This window comes from Crocuta crocuta, unplaced genomic scaffold (assembly GCF_008692635.1).
Source record: "Crocuta crocuta isolate KB4526 unplaced genomic scaffold, BGI_CrCroc_1.0 scaffold273, whole genome shotgun sequence".
NCBI lineage: Eukaryota > Metazoa > Chordata > Mammalia > Carnivora > Hyaenidae > Crocuta > Crocuta crocuta.
In genome coordinates, this window is record NW_027529425.1 from 1,388,552 (window position 1) to 1,405,227 (window position 16,676).

The 16,676-nt window shown below is 56.2% G+C and overlaps 1 protein-coding gene across 1 annotated transcript; it reads right to left on the minus strand.

Moving 5' to 3' along the window:
• Positions 1-3,600: 3,600 nt before the first annotated feature.
• On the minus strand, positions 3,601-9,858 carry ARPC1B (actin related protein 2/3 complex subunit 1B). The gene is made up of 9 exons (XM_077758712.1): positions 9,771-9,858; positions 8,997-9,101; positions 8,341-8,563; positions 7,282-7,389; positions 6,152-6,358; positions 5,979-6,054; positions 4,968-5,089; positions 4,148-4,238; positions 3,601-3,933 (listed from the first exon to the last, which is right to left on the minus strand). Exons 1-9 carry the CDS (start codon positions 9,832-9,834, stop codon positions 3,895-3,897), a joined length of 1,035 nt encoding a protein of 344 aa, XP_077614838.1. The 5' UTR covers positions 9,835-9,858; the 3' UTR covers positions 3,601-3,894.
• Positions 9,859-16,676: the final 6,818 nt, after the last annotated feature.

A 16,676-nucleotide genomic window follows, 5' to 3' on the forward strand; every position in this document is an offset into this window, starting at 1 on the left:
AGCTGCCATCTTCGAGACAGAAAGATGCGGGACAGCATTTCATATGTAACCATTCGAATGTTTTTGCTGTTTTTAGAATTCAGAACTCTTGTTGGGGGAGTCTGGGAGGTGGGGTAAGAAGAGCTTCCGTTTGTCCCATAGATTGCACGGTAGGGGCTGGTTGTACAGAGGGGCGGCTGCTGAAGTGTTTGCAACAGCCAGCTCCAGTCTGTGTTGCCTGGGTGCTCACTCAGAGGGACTGTCGTCCAGGATCCTGTGTCCCTGGGTCCCTGAGGGTCATGGCTCGTCCCCAGCCAGGCCCTTCTGCCCTTCCCTGCCCCATTCCTCACCCTGGCCAGAGCCAGGACCCATTCTTAACCTTGCCCATTGATCATTTCAAGAAACCTCTGTTTACTGTGTAGCACCCAGGCAGAACGTGCTCCATGAGTCCAACTTGTATATTTGGCAGATTAAACTTGACATTATCGTAACCCTTGTTCTGTGATCCGTTTTTGGGCCCCCGTGCTTGGACCATTTTCACCCAACAGGTCATGGTGTTGCTGTCAGCCTGGTCTGCCCTGCAAGATTCAGGTGGCAACCAGCAGAGTGTGGGGACTGGTCCCTGGGCCTCTGAGCTAGGAGAGACCTCAGGACAGAGCCAGCTTCTCCCTTCCCTTAACTCAACTGTGGCGGACCTCAAGCTGGAGTGGCCAGGACGCCGTCCATGGTCCTCAGCAAGCCGACAGCAGCACTGCACCTCTCCGCCCTGCCCTCCAGGTGCCCCTGCTCTGGCGACAGTCTCAGGATCTCAGTGCTGGAAGGAAGCGTCCCAGCACCCGCGTGACTGCCAGGCATTGCCTCATCCCATCGTTAACCACCCCGGGTGGTGGAGGTGGCGGCAGGGAAATAGGCTTAGCAGTCATGTGAGCTACCTGCAGAATTGGCCACTGTGCCTGTCCCTTCTTCCGCACCCCTTCGTGAGGGGCGCTCCACCTTGTGAACAGCATCCTTTGCGTATGATCCTGAGAGGTCAATAACTTGTGCCAAGCAGGGGTTTGGCTTGAGGTCAGAAAGAGGGATTTAGCGGGAGAGATGGAATCGGGCCCCTGACTTCCAGGGACTCCTCCCACGCCCCCTGGGCTCAATCATACTAGAGGTCAACAGCCCCAGGAGCCCTAGCAGGGACACCACAGCCGCCAGCATCTGCAGCTCACCCTGGCCTGCAGAGATCCCTCTGCCCTTGGACCTGAGGAGCGAGAATTACCTCCGGTTTGCCAGAGCACCTCCCCCTCCCCTGGAGGTCCTGCCTTCGCTCAGGTTCAGGTCTGTACCTTGCAAATCAGGTTTTTGGATAAGATGGAGGAAGGTGCAAGGTGCACAGACAGTGCTCTGTCGTTGGCTCCAGGGGGCACCAGCCAGCAGGACTAGAGCCACACAGGGTGGTAGGAGGTAACTTCTAACGTTCTGGAAGCTGGAGATTTGCAGGAGTGGCCGGCATGAAGAGGCTGAGTTTGGCCAGCAAGGCTCCCTGTGTGCCTAGGACTGTTCCTGTAGGACCTGGTGTGAGGCTGGAGGCAGGGACTTCCTGGTGGCTGCAGGCCCACAAGAGGTTGTACAGATCTCACCTGCGTGCCTTGGTGACGTGCTGCCAAGAGTTCTGGCTTGAAGCATTTCCTTCCTGGCTCAGCTAGAGACCTGACCACATCGAGTACATTTCAGCAGATGCCCCTCAGGGCTTGGAAGTCCGGCCTGAGCTTGGATCCTGGCTCTGCTGCCTCCTGCCTGTGAGACCTTGAAGAGGTAACTTTTCTCTGGCATTCAGTTTTCTCTTAAAAGGGATAACAAAGCCTTCCTCCCAAGGTGAGACACAGACTCTTGTGTGTTAGGATTCTCCCAGTTGTGTCCTCTACTACTCACCCAGGTCACCCCAGGTCACCCCAGCTCCTCCCTGTCCCTCCTCCCCTGCATTCTTTTGGTCCTCAGGGCCAGTTTTGTTCCCACATCATCGCACACCCACATAACTGCAGCAGCAACCTCAGGTCTCTGCCCAGTTCTAGGGGCCTCGTTCCCCAGGATGCCAAGGGCCTCCAGAAGCTGATCTTTGGGGACCTTCTCAGCCTTACCCACCCACCTCATCCCTGTCCTGAACCCCATCAGTCCTCTGACTCCTAGAAGGGTCAAACCCTTGCCCACAACACTTCTTGTATGTTATTACTTGCCTGGAACCTTCCTTCAGCCCCAACCCCTTTTCTTTCTCTGCCACCTTCTCTCCCTACCCCCCAACACTGGGTTGTCATCATCTCCCTCCCCCACCAGACTATGAGCTTGTCCCCTCCACTGTCCTCAGCAAGCCTGGCCAGTGGTCCTGCTATCCACTGGTGATGCGCACATCACAGAACGGGGGCCAGATCCCCTCCTTCCCTGATGGGACTGCCCACTTGCCACAAGTGCTTTGGCCACCCTTTGAGGAGCCAATCCTAATTCTAACTGGCAGTGTCATATAATGCCTTTTCCTTTTTGTTAGAAGCAAATTACTGACCCTATCAGTTTTTGGTGGTTTTTTTTTTTTTTAGTGTTTATTTTGTGAGAAAGAGAGCATGTGAGCAAGGGTGGGGCAGAAAGGGAGAGAAAGAATCGCTAGTGGGCCCTGCACTGTCAGAAGTCGAGTCCAATACTTAACTGACTGAGTCACCCAGGCACCCTGAGCCTGTCAGCTTTAAGCCAAGACCTGTGTCTGTAATGAGAGCAGACAGTTGACATCTGCAAAGCCTCTGCTCAAGGCCTCGGCAGCCAAATGAGCACGCTTGCTGTCCATCTTTTTCTAAGAGTATGGGGAGCCTTGCTCCTTAGGGTCTCAGAGCAACACTGATATTCTGGGGCCATGTTTCCAGCCCTGAGATGAGCTATAAAGGTATTTGAACATTTCCCTGGCCTTCCAGGGCCCAAAAACTGTCAAGTCAGGAACAGAAGCTCACTTTATAGAGGGCTGGTGTACTGGCTGGGAGGACCTTGGCATTGCACTTCATAGAATAAGAGGAGTTGTGTGGTCTGTCTCCTGGGATCTTAGAATGTCCGTCTCCTTGTGATTTTAAAAAGATCCATGGGCCTCTTGTGACTGAGGAGGCTATCCTGAGGGACGGGCCTAGAACAGTCTCTGGGAGAAGGCATCTTGAGGTACCATTTTTCTGCAAATGTAAGGGGAGTTCACAATTTGGATCTGTTGCTGTAATCCATTTTACCCAGCCTAGACTAAGAGAAAGCCGGGAATAGGAAACTAAGGAGCACGTGTTAAAACAGGCCCTCTGAGTGAAACAGGAATAGGAAAAAAACTGTTTTAGGAAATGATGTGCATATATCAGAAACCAACTATGAACGTCAAGTAGAGAAATATTTTTCCATTAAAGCACAGAACCCGCTGGAATGTGCAACTGCTGGTCTGGGAATCTGACTACTGAATGACAGGAGGGACACCTGCTTCCGGCAGCCCCCTGGCTGGACTGCAGGGAAAGGAACCATTTAGGGGAAGGCTCTTGGGTTTAAAGATCAAATTTTCTGGCAAGGAAAAATAACCTACCTGTGCCCATGTGAAAATCAGCTTCTCCCAGACACTGAGACCAGGTGTATGATTAATTTTTTATTCCCTCCATGTTTCTGAAGCAGTTCATGACCAGCACAGTGCTTTGGGAACATTTGTTTTTAACAATAAATGAAAGCATTTCTTTAAGAAAAAGGCATATGTTCCTCGAATAGGTAAGAAAAGCTTCCCCCCCCCCACCCCCCACCCCCACTGCTGGATGGAGCACAGTCCCCATGAGGACCCAAACTGGTACCCTAGAAACATTTAGCAAAGCAACCCTTAGCCTCCCTGACCCCCTCCCCTAGCAGCTGAGATGAGGGCAACATATTCCTCCCAGGTCATTTGATCTTGAGGTCCTTCAAAGCTGATTCCAGGCTCTGAAAGGAGACAAGCAGAACAGGCCGGTTCTCAGTGGTCCTGACACACCCCACCCGCAGGGACCTTGCCCTCCCTCATCCCAGCCCTAAAGGGAGATGCCCCAGAGAGTGCCCCTCATTGCTCCCGTAGTCCCAAAGGAGTGCCCTTCTGTAGGAATGAATGGGACGTTCCAGTGCGGAGGGGGAGGAAGGGCCACACTGGGACAGGCCTCACCTTCACGTCCCAGATGCTCATGCCACCGTCCATGCCTGTGGTGCAGAACTGGGAGCACTTGGCCTTTCCCCCGGTGAGCACCGAGATCTGGCTGCAAAGAGGACAAGGGCTTGATGGGTCCCGGCCTGTGTCCTGCTGGACTGGAGCCCGCCTGCCCTCCCGGAGCTCCCACCCTCCTGGGGCAGCTGTTTCCAGTGAGACCCGCAGGGGTGTGCTGTTGGGGTGCCTGGCAGAGAGCCTGGGAGGTGGGCTGTGAAGGGTCACAGAGGATGGGGCTTGTGAGTCTGCTTTGAGGAGAAGTGCACACGGAGCCGAGGGAAACCCAGGCAAGTGGAACAGGACGTGCAGAAGCCTGGGCAGGGCCTGTGTCATATGTGTGGGGGGAGGGTACAGAGTGGCAGGACTGTGGCTGGATGGGGAAAAACCAAAATGTAGGGCTGGGAAGACACATCTCTGAAAGGGGACACAGGTTGAGTCTGAAAAGGACACCGGACCTGGTGGCTATGGGAGGGTTTAACCGGCCACACTTCTCCCCGGTTTACTGTGGGGCAGACCTTTGTGGCTTGCAGGATTTGGGAGTTGTGGTAGGTCTCTGGCTCCCTCCTGATTCCTCAGGGAGGTGGCAGCCTCAGGCTGGGGCCATCCCAGGGAGCTGCTACGACGGTCCCCACATAGCCAGGACTAAAAATGTAGAGCACACGGACTGCTCTGTCCCCACCTGATGCTAGTTTTGTGCAACCTAGAGGTTACCCTGCTCCCTAAATCAGGGCCCCCACCTTGACCCTGCTCGGGGGAGAGTCCAGGTCGGCCCCACCCTCACCTCACACTGTTCTTGTGCAGTGAGTCCAGGCCTGAGCCAGCAGCCNCGTCCAGCCGCCCGCCGAAGCTCAGCGTCCCTGTGGCGCTATCGTAGGTAAACAGCACCGGGAAACAGTCGTGGCCCTGCAGCAGGGTGGGGGTGCCATTGGAGCACTGGCTGAGGGCTGGCACAGCACCCCCACTTGAAGCATGGGGATCCACGGCTGGAGGCAAGACCTGACACGGCGGGGGGCGGGGGGGGGGTGTCTGGCCAGGGGTCGGGAGCGTGGGGGACTCTGGTGGAGCCAGTGGGAAGCCAGTGCCAGCTCAGAGACACAGCCGGGCGGACCCCAGGTACACAACAGGGACTGGATGTTGGGGGTGAGCATCTAGGGGTGGCCTCTTCCCCCAGCAAGGCCAGTGAACAGTCGAGAAAGCTTGTCTGGGACTCCCCTGGAAACCCAGGGACTTTTTGCCCTGCCCAAGTAGCCATACCCTCTCTGGGACTGGATGCTTCTGTAGGCAGAATAGGCCCGGTCCCCCTCTGGGACCCAAATATATTTGCTGAGGGCAGATAGGGGACTTGATGGATAAGTGGCCAGAAGGAAGGAAGGAGGGAGGGAGGGCAGTATGCTTCTGGATGCATGGTTCGACTGTATGGCTGCCACACACCTACTGAGTTAGGCGTGACCCTGTAATTTCCACTGGCCCGTGAGATGTAAGCAGAAACCTCAGGGTCCAGGACGTGATTCTCCACTTTGCCCTTCTCCCTCCAAGGCAGGGGAGAGCGTGGTGGAGACAAAGTGTTCACCTGCACCGGGCAGGGCCCCTCACAACACGCACACTGTGTTAAGTCATAGCAACCGGGCGCTGTTATTGTGGCCTAACCAGCCCATTCTGACCACAGATTGATGGCTGGCTGGCTGGCTGGCTGGAGGAAGGAAGGAGGAGGTCAGGGGGAGGCCAGTGGAGGGCTGCTTGGCCATGTCTGGGAGACCTGTTCTCACTAGCACCGCTCCCCTCCCTGCCTTACCGCTGCCACCAGACTGTTCTCAGTGATGAAGGTCAGGGCCAACAGCGGCAATGTTTCAGAGGCCAGAGTTGCGACGCTGAGAGAGAGAGAAAGAGAGAGAGAGAGAGGTCAGCCACTCTGCCCCTGCCTGCTCTGTGCCTCCATTGCCCCCCACTCTGCTGGCCTGTACTCACGCCATTTTCTTGTCGGCATCAGCCAGGCACACGGTGCTGTCATGGCTGACCCAGGCCACACGGCTGCCACTGGCCGAGAAGCAGACGCCATGCACCCAGCCACAGCTACTGGTGGACTCAAACATGAGCTCCCCAAACGGCATTTTGGAGCCCCAAGGGGTGGGTGCTGGCCGCTCCTCCACCTCCTTGATGTAGGCTGAGAAGATCCTGCCAGGAGAGACCAGGAGAAACAAAACCTGGGTGACTGGGGGTCTGGGAGGGACTGACCAGGGACTCCCTGTCGCAAATTGGCCTGCTGAGGTCAGTACCCAGCTAGGGGCTTGTGGGTGCCACAGCCAGCTTTTCATGCCCTGCATCTTCATGCTTGGATGCGTCTGGGCCTCAGTGAGGGTGAGTCCCGGCTCTGTGTCTGTAACTCCCAGGGCCCTTGGGCCCTCATCGGAGGATTGACCGTGTATGGCTGACACGGCCCCCAGGGTGTCCTGGTCCCCATCACGCTGGCCCCTGTGGATGCCTCTCCTCCTCCCTGCTCTGTAGGTGAAAGCAGCCCCGCTTTCTGAGGGCCAACAGGGGGTCCACCTGACAGGTCATGGTGCCAGCGAACCAGCTCCCCCCGCCACCCAACAGAGCCTCATCAGGACGTTCCCTCTGTGTCAGGGGCCTCCAAAGGGGCCTCCGGAGTCTGCTGCAGCCATGTGCCTGGAGTTGGGAGCCAGAGGCCTCAGGAGACCCGGGCTCTGGGCCCAGAAGTGACAAACCACCAGTAGCCACCGGAGGCTACATTCCAGGCCCAAGATAAGAGAGCAGGAGTTTGTCTCAGCTGCTCAGTCATTGTCCTCCAGATGAAAGACAAGGAAACCGAAGGAGGAGGGCTCTAATAAGCAGAAGAGGAAGGCCCAGCAGAGTCCTTGCTGACCCCGAGAGGCAACAAGGGATGCATCCTGCAAGACTCTCCAAGGGCTGGAGACAGGACCCAGCGATGACCCTTCTCGAAAAGCAAAACCTCTTGGAAGCCAGGCTGAGGCCCTGAGTGAGCCGGCAGAGCTGGTCTGGGACACGGGGCATAGGCCTCCCTCCACCCTCTCTCTGATCCTAGTTCCCACGTTGACATCCAGATCCCACCCGCTTACCGGCACTTGAAGTCGCAGGAGCCCGCGGCCAGGAGCACATTGTTGGGGTGCCAGTCCAGGCTGAGGACCGTGGAGCGGATGGGCTTCTTGATGTGCTTGCACACCCACCTGGACACAACAGATGGGGGTAGGGGGGAGACAGGCAAGCTCAGCACCCACGGCCTCTGTGCCCCTGGACTCCACCTTCCCACGTCCCCCACCCCCTGGCAAGGTCCATGAGGGAGAGGCCTGGACGCTGCCAGCCTACCAGCCTGCCTGGGCCCGGATCAGGCCAGTGATGTGCTGAGTGTCCTCCAGGGTCGGACTTCTATCCCTGATCTCCTTTAAGCCCCATGACAACCTAGGTGGCTCAGTCAGTTAAGCATCCAACTTGAGCTCAGGTCATGATCTTGAGGTCCATGAGTTTGAGCCCCACATTGGGCCCTGTGCTGAGAGTGCCTAGAGCCTGCTTTGGATTCTGTGTCTCCCTCTCTCTTGGAATCGGTTTCCCTCTCTGCCCCTACCCCACTTGTGCTCTGTCTCGCTCTCAAAAAAAAATAAAAATAAAAATAAACCGCATGACAACCTGGGAGCAGGCTCAGTGGAGTTACAGCAGCCGGCTGGCTGGGGTGCAGTGTGATCTCAGGTCTCCCAGATTCCAGCCTCGCCTCTGCCCTCAGGGACCCAGGGGAAGAGGTCCAGGGCTACAACGTGGCCCTGGAGCATGACAGACAGGCTGGACATCTTGGGCAAGTGACTTTGCCTCAGAGCCTTCCTTTACTCATCTGTAAAGTGGGGACGACAGATGCCCAGTCCAGGGGGCTGTCAGGAAGTCAGTGCCAGTATGTAGGCAGGGCTTTACACATGCCCACCGAGCAGTCGTGATGCAGTCTGTGCCCTCATCACCAGGACAAGGCTGGGGGGGTGCCCCTCGCCTGTGAGGCCCTACTTCATGAGGGTCACGTGAACAGGACTCCTGACACACCACCCAGTGCTTCCTGGAATACCAGCCCCACTGCCTGTTAGTCTGCAGCCCCCAGAGTTCCCCCCAACCCACTCCCAACCCTCCCAAGTACCCACCAGTCATTTTCCTGCTCAAAATAGCAGATGGAGATGACACGGGAGCCACTACCCACAGCAAACTTGTTCTCGTTGGGGGCCCAGCGCACACAGCGGGCAGCTCGGTTGATCCGCAGAATGACCAGCGTGGGCTTCCACGTGCGGCCCTTCAACGTCCACACATAGGCGTTGCGGTCTGTGCCGCAGGTCACAATCCGGTTACTCTCGGGGGCCCAATCGATGCCTGTGGGGCGAGGAGGAACACTGGGCTGAAGCCGTCCTACAGAGGTGGCTCTACAGCACCATGGAGGAGGGGATTAGAAGACACAATCTGGATGAAAGGTGCTCCAGGGGATGCTACTAGAACTTCTTGAGAGTGTTAACAGCTCTCCAAAATATCACCAAACATGGAAATCCAAGAAACAGAAAATAAATGGGTCCTTTGTAACTCTGAGCTGAGCTGCTGGATCGAGCCTTTCCTGAAGCCCAGAAACCTCTTTGAGGTTTTCAGTAATATGAGGCAATGTGATCCCTTCTAAGCCAGTTTGAATTAGGGTTGTGTTGCTTGCAACCCGAACTGTCCTACCTAACACAATGACTGGGAGAATGGCCCTAGCTGGTCCTGTCCCATCCCCCTGCCTCCTTTCAGGAGAGTGACCATAGTCAGTCTGACGCACCTGTCACCTGCCCATTGTGCTCCTTGAGCTCGTGTACCTTGACCCACTTGGCCCCACTCTTCTCATAGATGTGCACCTCGTGGTTGTTGGGGCAGATGGCAATTTCTGTAGGAGAAGAGGGGAGGGAAGGGGAGTGAGGAGGCATGTGTGTCCGGGTTCCCCCTTCTCTCATGACTCCCCTCTACCAGGAACACCCTTCACAGGCCACCTGGGAAATACCTCGTCCTTCAATGCCATGGTGGGAGGTTCCCTGAAACACCTTGTGACCCCTCCCCAGGGGATAGCCATCCTTTACCTGTACCCACTACCCCCAGGCACCCCCACAGTGGTCTCATGACCTCTGGGAGCTCTCCCCTCCCCCCGCTACTGCCCTCTGCTCCCCAGCTCCAGCCCTGGGGTCCTTGGTGCTCCTGCCTTGGGGCCTCAGCATGGCTGGCTCCCTAGCCTCCTCTGTGTCTCTGTGCACATGTCTCCTCCTCCCAGCCGTCTTTTCTAAACCAGCGCATCTGCCTGTCATGCTTTCCCCTCCTCCTGCGTGTTTTTCTTCACCACTCATGTCACTGCAGGCTGTCTTCACCTATCACCCCCAGCCTGGGAGCCCAAGCGGCACCTGCAGCAGGTGCAGGGCTGTGCCGTCACCTCCACCCTGCAAGCTCCACCTCCATCCGCTCTTACACCAGGACCGGAGACGGAGACGAAGCGGAGGACAGCCAGTCCCCAGAGCCACAGGCCGGAGGGCTCCCGCCCCTCCCCCCTCGGTCCTCGGGCACTCACGGGTGCGGTCCTTGTTCCAGGCGTGGCAGCTGATGGGCTCCACGAGGAAGCTGTGGTAAGCCATGGCCGCTCAGCTCCTGGCCTGAGAGAGGAAGGGACCCCAAGTCAGCCCTGCTTCTGATCCCAGACCAGGCCCCCAGCCAATCCCGTGGGCGGGTAGCGCTTCCCAACTTCCAATGCCGCTTCCTTCCCCGCGTGGGGTGTGCCAACCCTGCGCCCTGTCGGCTGCTCATCACCTGCGCCTCAGTTTCCTCATAGGTAGAGCGGCCCCCAGGAAGGATGGGGGCATTTTGTGAAGACAAAATGCAGGTGGTACCAGCCCAGCACGCAGCAGACAGCCTTCCACACCCAGAGCTCTGGTTGTCAGGATANCGGGCTGTGGGGGTAAAGGCAGGTACAGCTGGGTACACCCCCAGAACTGGGCCCAGCACTGACCGCACCTCCCCACCCCCTTCTCAGGCCATGCTGCTGAACTTCAGAGAAGCCCACTGAGCCTGCAGTGAGCCTTGTGTACCCCATAGGCAGTCCTCTCACCCCCACCCCTGCCTGCCCAGCTCTGCCCACCCCTGTTCCATTTGGCAAACCCTGCTCACGCTCTCTGAACCTCAATGTCCACATCTGCAAAATGGGAACAGGAATCCTGTCCCTGGAGGCGTTAAGAGGGTAAAATAAGATGATATGCCATGCCTGGCACATAGTAGGTATTCATGAAATGACAGCTCCCTCAGGGTAACACCCAGCCACGGTCCACCCATGTAGGGGGGTCTGTCTCCCTTGCTAGACCTGTGGCTGATCCTGGGGCACACAGGCCTCAGGCCTCCTAAGCTCCATCCCCAGCTGCCTGCATGGGGACCTCTTGCCACTGCCCTGTGTAAGTCTGTGTTCCAACGCCACCTTCGCAGCGAGGCCCTCTCTGACGGCTGATTTGAAACTGCGGCCACCTTCCCCTACCCCAGCACTACCTCTTCCTGACTGAACCTTCTCCACAGAGAACCCTTCAGGGAACATTCATTACACTGAACTCACTTCCTTCACCTGGTCTCTGCCTTGGCTGGGACAGACATTTTCCACTTATCTTGTTCACATTTCTCTCCCCGGTGCCTAAATGCTTGGCACGTAGTAGGTGCTTGGTAAGTATGTAAGGAACACAACTGTTTATGGTCACTAAGTGTCCAGGAGAGTACGTTCTTCATTAAAAAAATTTAAAAGTGGGTGGCTAAGTGGCTCAATTGGGTAAGCGTCTGACTCTTGGATTTCAGCTCAGGTCATGATCTCTCACGGCTTGCGGATTCGAGCCCCGCATCAGGCTCTGCAGTGACAGCGTGGAGCCTGCTTGGGATCTCTCTCTCCTTCTCTCTCTGCCTCTCCCTTGCTTGCGCGTGCTCTGCCTCAAAATAAACAAACATTTAAAAAATTAAAAAAAAAATTTTTTTAGGGGCGCCTGGGTGGCTTAGTCGGTTGAGTGTCCGACTTTCGCTTCCGTCATGATCTCGCGGTTCGTGGGTTCGAGCCCCGCGTCGGGCTCTGTGCTGACTGCCAGCTCAGAGCCTGGAGCCTGTTTCAGTCTGTGACTCCCACTCTCTCTGTCCCTCCCCTGCTCATGCTGTCTCTCTCTCTCTCTCTCTCTCCTAGAAATAAATAAAAAAAAATATATTTTTTTAATACCACCACCCAACATTTCCTGAATGCTCCTTACCTGCCCGCTCTAAACAGTCCAGATAGTATTTTTTTTTTAAATTTTTTAAAATGTTTTATTTATTTCTAGGAGAGAGAGAGACAGCGTGAGCAGGGGAGGGTCAGAGAGAGAGGGAGTCACAGACTGAAACAGGCTCCAGGCTCTGAGCTGGCAGTCAGCACAGAGCCCAACGTGGGGCTCGAACCCACGAACCGCGAGATCATGACCGAAGCGAAAGTCGGACACTTAAACGACTAAGCTACCCAGGCGCCCCCAGATAGTATTTTTTTAATTCCAGTATAATTAACAGTGTTAGTGCCAGGTATGTAACATAGTGACTCAATCATTCTGTATATTTCTCAGTACTCAGCAAGGAAGGCTCACCCACGTGGCTGGCCAGGAGGCCCTGCTGGAAGGGACAGCACTGAGTTGGGGCCCAGGCAGAGGAGAGGGACCAGCTGCACGTAGCCCACTGTACAGTTGAGAAATCAGGGGCTCAGGGACCAGCTGGCCTGAGGTGGCACCGCACATCCTGCTGGGCCCGGCAGGTCAGGAGGACCTGACCCCCAGGTCCTCCCAGCCCAGATGCAACGCCTGTTTTCATTTATACCAGGAAGTTCTGGAAGGTTCCTGGGGCAGCCCAGATCACAGACACACATGCATGTACAGGGCAGGGACATGCCTGGAGCAGGGCACCAGGCGCCAGGTGGGTCCTCAGTCAGCACTGCTGAGAGAGCTGATGCACCTGCAGCCCAGGCTCCAGCCACACACGATCATGCGTGTTCAGTCTTGTACACACACATGCACATACATACACTGCTCCCACGTGCTCACACATCTTCAGCTGCGCACGCACACACAAGCACACTGCTCCCATATGCTCACGCATTTTCACCCATGCACACACACACACTTAAGCATTCATGTGTGTTCAGCCATACACACAAAATACACGACATTCATGCGTGTTTAGGCTTGCACACACACAAGCACACTGCTCCCGTGTGCTCACGCATGATCAGCTGTGCGCACACATAAGCACACTGCTCCCGCACGCTCGCACGTGTTCAGCCCTGCACGCACACACACAAGCACTGTGCTCCCACCATGGCTACTTCCCCAGCCTCTCCTTATAAGGCCTCTTTGTGGAAGGCAAAGGCCCCCCCGGAAGTGGCGCTTCAGGGCGGGGCCCAACTCAGGTCAGCAGGCCCGATGGGGATTTCCCCTGGCACTTCCGGAGCCTCCAGGCTGGGTCAGCACTGGCACTAGCTTGGCTGGGGCACTTCATCGCCGTCCACACCGCAGGTGACAAGACTAAGAAGTGGGCGCTCCAGGCCTACCTGAGCACTGTCCTGCCCTCATCTGCCCACCCCCATTTTCCATGGTCACCAGTGGGGCAGAGACCAGGCAGAGCCCCACTTCTATCCTCCAGCGAGGCTCTCGGGGCTGCTGAACTCCAGCTGAGGCCAGCCAGCCCCTACCCCTTCAGCCCCTGGTGGCCCAGGAGGAAGGAGCCCTGTGGCTACAGCCCCGGGGGTCTCTGGGCTTCCCCGATCCAACTGTCCCAGACGCTGTGGCCAGGTGTCTCTGCTCCTTGCAGGGTCTTGGTAAGAGTGTCTAGACACATGGGCCAGGCTATAAAAGCCCACCTAGGGAGGTGTTCGAGTCCCAGGCTGTGAAGATGGAGCGGCTGGCTCTGCTGAGACAGCAGCCCCCATACTACTGAATAACATAGCCAAGAGGACTTGGGGAGCCTGACCATTGTTTCCTGGGACCCAAGGGGTCTCCAGTGGGAGAAGAAGGGGCTGATAAAGATGGCTACAGGCACAGTGGGACAGCCAGGGGTGGGAGGGTCAGACCGCATCGATCAGCCAATCACACTTCAGCATGAATTCATTCGGAAACACTCCTGGTACACTGAATCAACACCTTAAAGGGGGTAGAGGGTACATACAGGAAGGGAGTGGGAGAGAAGGTGCATTTTCCTCTTTTCATCACTTTTTCGTAACTTCTGCAAAGCAACTAAAAAGCCATCAGGGCCTCAGCAATGACTCCCAACCCCCACGGTGCAAATGAGGAAGTGGACACCCAGAGGGAGGAGTAGCGCCTCTGGCCACTCTGGCCTTGGGGGCTGTATCCTCCGAGAGAAGAGAAGAATCACTGGATTGTTCCCTGTGGTCAGAGGCAGTGAAGCAGACTTCACACGGGGCCACCCAGCCACGGGGAGCTTGGACTGCATTACTCCCAGGAAAATCTCCACGGGGGTGGGGGGAGCACCCACTCCCAGCCAGCCACCCTGAGGAAGATGCAACTAGGGCTACAACTGGTGGGTGGACAACGCGGTGCTTCAGCAGTGGCTCCTGGAAGAGATCAAGGGCAGGCTGGGGCCGTGGCCTCCAGGACACCCACCCACTTGTTACTGCGGCCCTGAGAGCCAGCACCATGGGCCCATAGGACTGTTGGGGACAGGGAGAGGAAAGGGGCCCTGGGGATGCTGTTGAGACCACAAGTCCGTGTGCAGGGCTCTGGGTCTGATTACCCCAGAAACAGAGGCAGGGGGAGTGTGGGCCAAACCCCGAGTCTCCCCCGCCCCCCGCTGGCTCCCCTCTGCCAGTCTGAAGCCAGGATCTCGGTGTTCCCAGAAGCACTTCCCCTGCGTCCTTCCAGCACACAGTGAATGCTCAGTATGAATGGACTGGAGATCACTAAGGGCTGGGAGTGGGAGAGCACAGGGAAGAGTGGTGAGGACTGGGGGTAGGGGGATGGGTCTCCAAAGTCTGGTGTGGGGTTCCCTGCAGGGGGTGCCAGAGACCACGCACTGAGGTAGGGGTAGGGTATGTGCTTTGTTCACCGATGTACTCCCAACACCAATTAGAGTGGCTAGCACAGAGTAGGTGCTCAATAAATATCTCTTGATGTGGTTGAATGAATCCCATCCTTTTCTTCAGGGGACAGGTTATAAGGAATGAATATGCATCATTATTTCAGTGGCATATGTATTTCAGTGGCAATTTGTAAATATTTACCGGGGAGTATGAGCTCAGGTTTTTTTTTTTTTTTTTTTCTGATTAGGGTCAGCACTCAGGAAAGCTTGGAAACCTGAAATCAAGAAAGTCCTCTCTGAGGATTTAAGAAGAACTCACTTCCCCTCCAAAGCAAAGCAAGGCAGGTAAAGTCTTGGGCCAGGCTGTCTTCCCTTACTACAGTGCTGGGGTTAAATTCTGACTCTCTCCATGGATACCCTTAGTTTATACTTTCTTCACATCTGTATCAGAAAAGCCTGCGGCTGAACAAGGCACTGGCTATAGGCTCCTTATTGCTTCAGTTTCTCTGAATCCAGAGAATGGTTTGGCCACATTCGAGGCTAACCAGGGCGGAGCTGTCTGGAGGAGGATCCTGGCCCTACAGGCACTCAGGGAAGTCCCCACCCAGCTCAGACGCTCCAGGGAGCTGCCAGCAAGCCATTTTGCACACGTGCTAAGCAGTTACTCAGCTTCCTGTTATGTATGGAACAGCCCTTGCCACCCCAAACAGACCAGCCAGGCTCTCCTCCCCAGCTCTGCTCCTGAAGTCTTACGAACCAGCCAAAGTAAAGTCAGGAAACATAAATGAAAACAATCATAGAAAGGCACCATAAAGCTTGATAAAACAACCCAAACAAAAACAAAATCCAAAAACACATAAAACTCCATGTCAGCAGGGTTGTGGAGAAATGCTCATTTGTTGCTAAGTTGTTCAGCCTTTCTGAGGAGCAACAACCGGGTAGAAACAAACAGAAGAACATGAACAGAAACTGAAAAATTAATACACTTTGCTGGCATAAATTCATTTTGGTGCTAAGCAAATAGCCACCGACTTTTTTTTTAAGCAAACATATTCATAATAACCCCTTCAGAATGGTGGAAGGAGTGGAAAAACCCAGGTGACTACAAATATGAAAAGAGTTGTGACACTAACACATTAGGATACCATTTAGCTATTTGAAAAGACCTATGTGGATTACGTACAAAGACACACATAAACTAACTTTCTTGGCGTCTTTAAATGCCCAATATTTACCTGAGACTTTGACATACATTCTCTTTTACCCCCTAAAGCTAGCCTAAGAAGTTATTTTGATGTTTGCTTTCTAAACCTTCATTTTGTACAGGAGGAAACAGAGCTAGACAACAGCCACGATTTGCTCAAAGCCACACGGCTCCTCTAGGGCAGTTTCGGATTCTGACCCCAAATCTCGGAAGGTTGGCATCATCTGGACACTGATAAATGTGGGCAGGCCTCATTACAGTAGTGGCAACAATAAATAGGGGCACACATTGTTCTCCCGTGTGTGCGTGGCACACTGCCAAGTGCATTCTACACAGTATCCCATCTAAGCCTCACAACTTGAAAGGTTCCCATTTTACAAATCAGGAAGGTTGGGCCCAGAGGAGTTAGGTGGCTTGCTCAGGTCCTGGGCCAGTGAAGGAATCTGACAGTCTGTCCCCGGTCCGGGGCCTCACCCAGAATGGGCACACTTAACCCCTGGGCAGCGTTGCCTGCCCCGCGCGGCGAGTCTGGGGTCAGCCTGGAAGAACCCGGGGAGCGCCTCCCGCTCCGTTCCGTGCTAGGCGGGCTCCGGGGCTTCCTGCCAGTCTTCCCAGTGTTACAGTCACCGCCCTGGGCGGCTCTCCCCACTGCCCGCGAAGAAGGGGCTGCTGGGTTCCGCGTTCGGGGCCCTCCCGGTAGGGATCGCGGACCCAGCCCCAAGCTCCGGGGCTGTCTGGGGGCCGGGGAGGTGGCTGGGGGGCGGGGTCGCCAGCTCATTTCCCGGTCGGAGCAACCCGGAAGGCTGGAGGATGGAGGGGAAGTGACTGGGCGTGGGGCCCTCGCGGCCCGAAATAACGGGGGACACCGATCTCGGGGCAGAATCAGGGAGGGGCGGCCGGGGCAGGGGGAACGGGGCGCAAGGGACACGGGGGGCCGGAACCGCCCCAAGAGCGCCGGGGGCAGGGAACCCTGCATCTCCCTCACCCGGAGGGGAACTCCACCCGCTGGCCCCCTCACCTCCAGGCGACACCACGCACCTGGCGAGCCAGCAGCCCCGTGTCCACTCACCCAGGCGACCCCTCCCCGCGCCCCCACGTCTTCGGGCGCCCTGTAACCCTCTCCACCTGCATGCAACTCCCCGCCCCCTCTCCTCTGGGGGGCCCCCTCCCCTCCGGACGTCCCCAGCCCCATCTCCCCGGGGC